Genomic DNA, 9,031 nt, shown 5'->3' with positions numbered 1-9,031 from the left:
TTCCTGCTGCCCTCATCTTGGGTTATTTTGAAGCAAATCCTAGATATAATTTCAGTTGTAAATATTTTAATGTGCATCTCTAAAAAGTGAGGATCTTTTTAAAAACATAACCACAGTACTACCATTATCATACTAAAAATAAATAATTTCATAATATCATTAATTGTGTAGTCATTGTTCCAGTATCCCTGATAGTTTCAAATTTTATTTTTGTAATTTGTTTGAATTAGGATAGTGTCTATTTTAAAATTTATTTATTTATTTATTTATTTTGGCTGCGTTGGGTCTTCATTGTGGTGCGTGGGCTTCTCGTTGCGGTGGCTTCTCATTGCGGAGCATGGGCTCTAGGCACGTGGGCTTCAGTAGTTGCAGCTCACGGGCTCTAGGGTGTACCAGCTTCAGTAGTTGTGGCGCACGGGCTTAGTTGCTCTGTGGCATGTGGGATCTTCCTGGACCAGGGTTCGAACCTGTGTTCCCTGCATTGGCAGGTGGATTGTTAACCACTGCACCACCAGGGAAGTCCCTAGGATAGTCTCTTAAGTCTCTTTTTCTTCTGTAGGTTGGCTCCCTGTCTTTCTTTTTTTCCTTGTAATTTATTTGTTAATGGAGACAGGCCATTTAAAGTCCTTAGTGTTTTCATTGGTGATTGCATTCCCCTGTTATTATTGAACACATAGCTTTCTCCTCCGTGTCCTATATAAATTGGTTAGTTAGATCACGAGACTGGATTTGGGTTCACGCGGGCCTCTCACTGCTGTGGCCTCTCCCGTTGCGGAGCACAGGCTCCAGATGCGCAGGCTCAGCGGCCATGGCTCACAGGCCCAGCCGCTCTGCGGCATGTGGAATCCTCCCGGACTGGGGCACGAACCCGCGTCCCCTGCATCAGCAGGCGGACTCTCAACCACTGCGCCACCAGGGAAGCCCGGTATATTATTTATCTGTTGCTGTATACGTATTTTCCCAGAACTTAGCAGCCTAAAACAACAGACATTTATTATCTTAGTTTCTCAGGGTAAGGCATCTGGGAGCTGCTTAGCTGGGTGGTTCTGTCACCCAGCTAAGTTATGGTCAAGTTCTTGACCGGGATTGCATTTTCTCAAGGCTGGACTGAGGCTGAATTATCTGATCCCAAGCTCACACATGTATTTGTTAGCATACCTCTCATTTCCTCCTGGGCTGTTGAACTGAAGGCTTCAGTTCCTTGTTGGCTGCTGACCGAAGGCCTCCCTCAGTTGTTGTGAGAGCAGCATCTCCATAGGGCAACTCCTAGTAAGACAGCTGGCATCCCAGTCTGTTATAACCTAATCTTCGCAGTGACTTACCATCACTTCTGCTGTATGCTATTGGTCACACAGACCAACATAGTACATTGTGGGAGGAGATACCATAAGACAGGAATCATTGAGGGTGATCTTGGAGCCTGGCTACCACAGGTGGTATTGTTTACTTCCATCAGGAATTTTCTGATGTCTGGTTGTTTCTTTTCGTAATGTTAGCAGCTCATGGGTAATAGTTTCCTAGATCTATTAATTAATCAGGATTGTGTTCCTTATGTAAAGAAAAACTTACCAATTATTTGTTACCCTGAGGTATAGTTTGTGTAGGAAGAAACAGATGCTTCTTTTCCTCTACTTACTGGTGTTCAGAAGAATGAGTTAATTTCTTAGCATCCTCCAAAGTCATGACTTTATTCAAAAAGAGAGTAAGACAAAGACTTGGGTGCAGGTAGTTTGTTTGGGATGTGATCCCAGGAAGCAGCAGAGTGCAGGGAAAGGGAGACCAGAAGCAGCAGAAGTTTTTTTTGTTTGTTTTTTTTAAAAAAGGGTACATAATTGATCTTATTACAGCTGTGGGTAACTGGATTGATCCTGCTAAGGACCATGAGGGATGCACCTCAGAATTGTCTGTTGGAAGGATGGAAGGCCAGGGACTTCCATCCCCCATTGGATGAGGGTTGTAATAACTCCCTTGCACTTTCATGTTGAGACCTATCACTGGTTGAGAGAATTTCCAGGGCTTTGGAAATGCTTTGAGGCTGAAAAGCAAGAGTGGGATGTTGAAAGCAAGCAAGGGAGCTTTTTGACACTTTAAAGCACAGCGTCCCTGAAATTTGAGGTGGGGAAACCGATGAGAAGCACAAAAAGCATCTCTTTTGGTGACCTTTTAAAGTGTCGTTTGACCTAATGGGTTTCAATATATTTGATGTGTTTTAATCCATTGTAATGATTGATAATGTTACTAATGCTCAAATTTTCCTATCTTTGACTAATGGGAGCCTTACTAAGTTGGATCCTGAATTCTTCTGACAAGGCTCTATGCCTTTGATAACTTCTTTGCATGATAAGATGTTCCAGGTCAAGAATTGCACAGAATATTAGCCAAGCAGAGGACAGTTCTGTTTGTTGTCTTCTGACTCTGGTGTAGCTGCAGGATAGGAAGAGAAGGTGACGTGGAAGCTGGTGCTCATGCTCACTACCTGAGAATTGTCTTGGCGTTAGGAAAGTATAATTTCATCTGGAAATAGTGAAGTTCCTGGCCCAAAGATAAATAGAACAATTATTATAAACTTTTTTTGGTTTCTTGAACATTCCTTTATCTAACTGGCAAATGCTCTGTAATAATACCAACGTTTTCCAGGCTACTTTTCTGAATACCCTTATTCACCTCCCCTACCACAGTTCTAGGACAGTTCTCTTAATTCACTGAACCCTAAGCTTGGCTCTGTTAGTACAAGATATGACATAAGGATTGTGTGTTTATTTAGTAAATTTAGGGTATTGGTTAGGTGTCAGTGGGAAAAGAGCATCACACCATGTCCCTGGTCTTTTTGTATAAAGTGCAGTTGGCTTAAACACCAAGATGAGGAATGGAAAAGAAAGGCTTAAACGAAAAGGAACATATAGCCTCGAGTAGAAGAAAACTGGGGTAATGCTGGTCACTGGTTTGGCCATGGTTTGGGAACTTTTGTTGTATGTGAACCACAGGTCTCACTGTGCTGTTCAGCCTCTTCTCACTTCTTTGTCTCTGTTGCTGCCAATGTGCCTGGTTTTCATGATTGTGTAGGGTACCTCCAAAGGTCTAGGATAACTGTCTTGATTCATTATACCCTAGGGATGGCTCTGGTACATAATTCTAGCCAGAGTACTGGTTGGGTGCCATTGGGACAGCATAGTGGGAAATAACATAGGCTTTTATAGTTAGATGAGAGTTGGATAGACTCAGTTGAATCCTGGCATCGCTGCTTAGCTGTATCATCATGGGAAAGATACTTAGCCTCTCTGCACAAGTTCCTTACATAAAATGGGGGTGATAATACCTCCTTTTGGCAGCCACTGTTTTTATCCTCCTTTCCCATTACGCCTATTTTCAGCACTTGTTAATTCCCCTGCCCTCAAATACTCCAAAAGAAAAGTAGATTTTTCTGAATGTATTATGGGGAGATGTAGGCGAGGTTTTCATTATACGCACACAGTAGAACAAAAAGAAGTCTCTATCTTAGACTTGTAAAATTCTCTATGTTAAAATTCTTCTTTCTCAGGTAGCAACCTTCTCTCTCTGATTCTCTTCATCCCTTTAAATTCTTCAAAATATTTTCTCATTTTTCACAAGCAATTTGACTTTGTCCAGCTGAAAAAGACGGCTCACCTGGTGTTCCTGCAGCATGTGTCCCATATGCGTGTGTGGTTGTTGTGGGGAGGAATGTCCTGTTAAATACCTCACGGGCTGTATTTAAACTTTTAATATAGTAAACATGTCCACATCAAGATTCTAGAAAATTTAACTGAGTGATATTTTTAAAAGACAACTCTTATTAAAGACATCAATATCAGACTTCATTGTGTTTAAACTTCTCAAGCAGTAAATCCTATGTGTACATATTTAGTTGTCTTGAACAGTTGAATGGTTTACTACTTGATATTTTATATTTATTAAAGCATTTATTTATTAGTACATCTGTTAGGTACCAGATCCTGGTAAAGGGAAGACTAGAAAGGATTCTTCTTCTCCAAGCAGTTTACAGTATATTGGGGAGTAAACATGTAAGAAATAAATGAAGCCATGGTATACATGTTAATATTGTGTTGGGGTTATGAGTAACTTGGTCTCAGAGGGCTGATATTTGAGCTTAATGTCTGAAACAGGAGAAGTTGGTCAGTGGAGGCATGGGAGGTATCAGGGATGTCTTGGCAACTACAAATTATTTTCTTGTTATTTTAGTATCCATATATTCCTGCACATATTACGAAACCTAAGGAACATAAGAAGTTGTTTTTGGTTCAGCTTCAAGAGAAGGGTAAGTTATTTTGTTTTTGAAGGCAGCCATCTAAAAACTTTTGCAGTGTAATTTCAAGGATACTTCTATTTGTGTTTTTCCCAAGTTCCTTAAATTTGGGGATTTATCATTAAACTAAAAACAAATACCATTTTTATACAGAATTACCTAGTTTTTCTTGGATCTGCCAGTCATGTTACAGGGAAAAGTAAGTAACTAGAGCCTAAAATACCAGATTATAGTATTTTTAATAACTGTTTAGCTGTTTGTATTGATTTTCACATTGTGATAAACTGAAAATTTTAGGAGACAGATGAATTGATTTTTTTAATATAGTCTTTAGCTCTGTTGTGCATATTAACAAATAATTTTTTGTTACTTTTAAAATGGAATACAAAATGAATTAGAAGCTCAGGGGTCTTCTCCCCCTTCTCCCAGGGCCAGCACTCATAAGGTGCTCTTGGTTGTTAACAGCATAGATCTCTTTGGAGAGTCAGTTTCAAAGCTGTGACTATGAACTTTGCTTAAAAGACACAGCCAAAGTGTGTTAATGAGACTTAACTTTTTCCTCAAAAGTTTCTCAAATGTAAAATTAGTTATTACTTTACTAGCGAAGTAGAGGCAGTGATTATATAAGAAAATATAGAAAATGAATACTGTTTTATCTTATTTTAGCCTTGTTTGCAGTCCCTAAAAATTACAAGCTGGTAGCTGCACCACTTTTTGAACTGTATGACAATGCACCTGGATATGGACCCATCATTTCTAGTCTCCCCCAGCTTTTGAGCAGGTATGGAAAGTTGGATGTTTTGTGGTTGATTAGTCTAAACTGCCAGATTTAAAATAATCCAAGCCACTTGAGGAGGAACAGTTCATAAATTTTGGTCTTCAAGGAAACTAAGACAGTAGATGGATCCTTAGGTCTTGTGCAGATTAAGCCAAAGATTAAATATGACTCTGTCCTGAGACCCTAAGTTGCAGCATGACATTCTGGTGTTTGTGCATCTGTTCTTCCCCAAATCTGATATTCTCTACAGTTAAGTTTGAAGTCTTCATTCAAAGAAGAGATGGTAAAATAGTAGTCAGCAATGTATCATAAATATGAGGTTAATAAATATGATGGGAGTTACATATATAAAAATGTGGAGAATTGAATCTCTAGGTATAATACATATTCTCTTTCCATTTGGAAATCTCTTCAGGCCCAAGTTGGGGCATGTGGGATTAAGTCCTGACTTTTTACATGGAATTTGATTTTTTTTTTCTTTTTTTTTTTTAAGGCAGATGGAGTGATGAGAAATGTGTGTTGTTTTGTTTTTTAAATTGACTTGTATGGGTTGAGGTCCTTGAGTCAATCAGAATAACATAGTGGTTAATAATATGGATTCTACAGTCAGGGTTTGGATTTGAATTCCATCTTCATTGCCTCCTGGCAATGTGACCTTTGACAAATTATTATACCTGTTTCTTTATCTGTAAATGGGGATGGTGGTCCCAGCTTCATAGAATTGTTAGGACTAAATGAAATAATACATATAAAGTGCTTAGAATAATGCCAGGCACCTGGTAAGTGCTTAATAAATGTTAGTTTAAAAAAAATTTCAGTAGTGATTTTGGCCTTCTATGAAAGCTTGTTTAGTATGAAATTGGTCTTTCTATTTTGGCACAGAAATCAGACTTCATCTTTTGCTCCTCTGCTTTGGTCTGCTGATGGGTTACACGTTGAAGTATGAGATATGAAAAAAGAGTCATATTATTCATTTATTTAAACACTACTTACCAGGTAACAGGAATTGTGCTGAGTGGTCAGAATACAATGAGGTATAAAAACTTTTCCTTCCCTCAAGGAAAGTGGATAATTAATCAAATTTACACTCTTAAAAGTTTTTTAAATTGTAAGTATTCAGCGATACTGTTATTTAATGTGTAAGATGTGACAGGTGGAAGAAAAGGGTGTCTCTGTGTAGAAAATGCCCAAAATGTGAAGGGAGGGTTGAAATGTCCAAATTTTCTTTATCAACTAAGGTAGAAACTATGTAAATAATACTGTTTTTAATAAAGATATTGTTCTTTTTAAAATTCAGGTTCAATTTTATATACAACTGAATTCCTGCGCAGCAGAGAAGTAAGGGAAGCCGTCTCTGTGAGCACAGCTATACACAGTGTAGAATAAACATGCTAGAAAAGTTTTTTTGGTTTTATCTCTTCCCCAGTCCCTAAATTACCACCTACTTTCTGTTGTTTGAATGGTAAAGTTAATATGAAAAATTCGATTGTGGTATAAACAAATGTGATAATGTTTAATTTACTTTTGGTTCTACTCATACTTTTTTGTACAACATTAAAGAAAGTGGACTTCTTTCTATTTGTTTTTTTGTTGTTGTTTCGTTTTTTAATTTTACATTAAACTTGTAAAATTCTTACAGGCAAGGATTGCTTTTCGCCCACTAGGCAGGTGAATGTTAAGAGACAATGGCAGGTTTAGGTCAATAAAGTTTGTGGGACCCTTGCTCTGATACCATTCTTGGGGGTGTACTCCAAGACCGTGTTACAGATCTTTGTGATGAGGATCTTCTGTTACTTTTGGGAGCTAGATTTGCTTGAGTGAGTCCAAGGTGCAACTCCTGTACCAGTTTTACACTCTTAATGAGTTGTAATACAGCAGAATTCCCAGTGTATTACTGACTAGTACATTTTATACCAGTATCACCAGATCTTACTTCACAAACAGCAGATCCTAATTAAACAGATGGGAAACTATTTAAATTGACTAGGCTGGGGAAAGTTTTGGGCATTCGTATAAAAAGAGAGAGATCCAGCGCTCATTAGAGCCCTCCCCCATAATGCACAAATTCCAACATTTGTGCTGTTGGAATTTATGTATCTTAGTTAGTCTTACAACCGTGGTAAAATGGTGATCTGTGAAGGTGAAAGAAGTTTCTAAAAGTGGGTCTGTTTCATTTTGAACTCTTGGATTGTAAAGTTAGTTATTTCAATTGACGAAGTTACAGTGAAAGAGATGAAAATTTGGTTTTAACAAGTGACACAAAGCCTTTTCAAAAATATTTTGGAATGATCTGAATCAGAATTAGATTTTGTCAGCCTAAGAGAAAAATACCAAATTAAAAAATCTTTTAAAAACACTGCTAAATTAGGATCAAATTTGAGGGAATTAAAAAATAAATCTTAAGGCAAAAGAGTTTGCTGGTCGTGTTATTGCTTAATGGTATATTGTGTATGCCTTATTACAAATGATTGACTGTAGGTTTAATGTAGAGGAAATCTTATAAGATGCAGCTACTTAAAGAAAAGAGATTGACACAGTTAATGTTTTTAATAGATAGAAATGACCTTTTGGTTAGTTGTACGTCTTTATGGTACTGACCACAGGGCTGTTCTCCTGAATATTGGGTGATGTGAAAGATACATCATACATTATTCACTATTTAGACTTGAGAAAATCAGACCAAGAGCAGTTGAGCAATTATGTTTATAAACATTCAAGTTTATTTAGTTGAGGTCCTGTCAGATCTTCACACAATTACGTATCTAATGGTGACTATAACTGTGCCCATGCTTAGCAGTAGGTGAGCACCGGTCTCCAGGACCAAAAATGACCAGGGATCTCCTTTGAAAAAGCCCCTGGTTTTGTGGACAGTCATCCTCCTTCAAGTGTAACAGTCCTACCCTTCTGGTTTACATTCACTTGTTTCTAACTTAACTGTAATTTTACTGGTGAGCTCACTGATGAATCCTACAAGATTGGGGAAGGCAGAGATGGAGATGGCTCGATCTAGCCCACCTTCCATGATTGTTTCTGGAATCCAAGTAAAAAGCTGCAGTGATGACTTGCAGGTGTGTTAGTTCCTGCCATTTGGGGAGAGTGAGGAGAGGCAGACTTTTTCTTGGTGTGATTTATAAAGTGCTGTCAGTAAGGAGTGTTTGAGTTGAAGAGTCCTCTGATTCGAGGCCACTCGTGTCCTTTTGTAACTTAAGCTTTGACCTAGAAATTCTTTCTTGAGCATTACTTCCCAGTTGTATAAGTGCTTGAGTCAGTCATCCATATCCTGGGGCTTAAGTGAGAAAAACAGTAAGTTGGCTGAGTTAGTAACTGTGGAATATAATAGATCTGGTTTTGAGTGTAAAATTCATAACACAAACAGAAATTTTTAAAACTTGTATTTGAACTGGTTAGTTATAGTTGTATCCCAATGCTCTCTTGTTAAGTTTCCTGATGAAAATAGTAGAACTAGGGAAGTTCAAATTTGATGTATTCCATTAGAAAGAGGGTACAAGGGTACTGTTTAACACTTTTATTAGGTAAGTTCTTACCACACTTCTTCAAGAACCAACAGTCTTAAAATGTGCATTCCAATTCTCTAAATAATAAATACTGACTAGTTTTTAAATGAGCTCTTGATTAACTTATATTTTTGAATGCCTTCTATATTCCAGGTTTGTTTGTAAATGAGAGCCCACTTTTGCATTGTATAATTACAATATATGCCGTGTTCTTTTCCCTGAATAATCTAAGTAGTGAATACTCTATAAGACTACTAAATGGCATTGGAAAATATTCAGTAGGTTGAGGGAAAAACTAAAAAGTTTTACTCAAATGTTTTAAATCATATTTAGGATTGACATCCCTCTGAAGAAAAGTGAAATCTATTTTTTTCTATGTGATGAAGACTTGTGGTTTTTTAAAAGTAGATAATACTTAAAATAGCATTATGATAATTCTGTGTATGAATTTGTACT

The 9,031-nt window shown here is 37.5% G+C and overlaps 1 protein-coding gene across 1 annotated transcript in view; it reads left to right on the top strand.

Moving 5' to 3' along the window:
• NUDT21 (nudix hydrolase 21) overlaps positions 1–6,640 on the top strand; it is a 13,757-nt gene extending 7,117 nt beyond the window's left edge. The window contains exons 5-7 of the mRNA XM_007459440.1: positions 4,219–4,294; positions 4,949–5,063; positions 6,358–6,640. Coding sequence (XP_007459502.1) covers positions 4,219–4,294; positions 4,949–5,063; positions 6,358–6,379 — 213 coding nt within the window. The 3' untranslated portion in view covers positions 6,380–6,640. The remainder of the gene's footprint in view (positions 1–4,218; positions 4,295–4,948; positions 5,064–6,357) is intronic.
• The last annotated feature ends 2,391 nt before the right edge of the window (positions 6,641–9,031 follow it).

The sequence above is a fragment of the Lipotes vexillifer genome, unplaced genomic scaffold (genome assembly GCF_000442215.2).
Source record: "Lipotes vexillifer unplaced genomic scaffold, Lipotes_vexillifer_v1.1 scaffold342, whole genome shotgun sequence".
NCBI classification, from domain to species: Eukaryota; Metazoa; Chordata; class Mammalia; order Artiodactyla; family Lipotidae; genus Lipotes; species Lipotes vexillifer.
The sequence above is the reverse complement of the archived record's forward strand: the minus strand, read 5'-3'. Positions and strand labels throughout refer to the sequence as shown.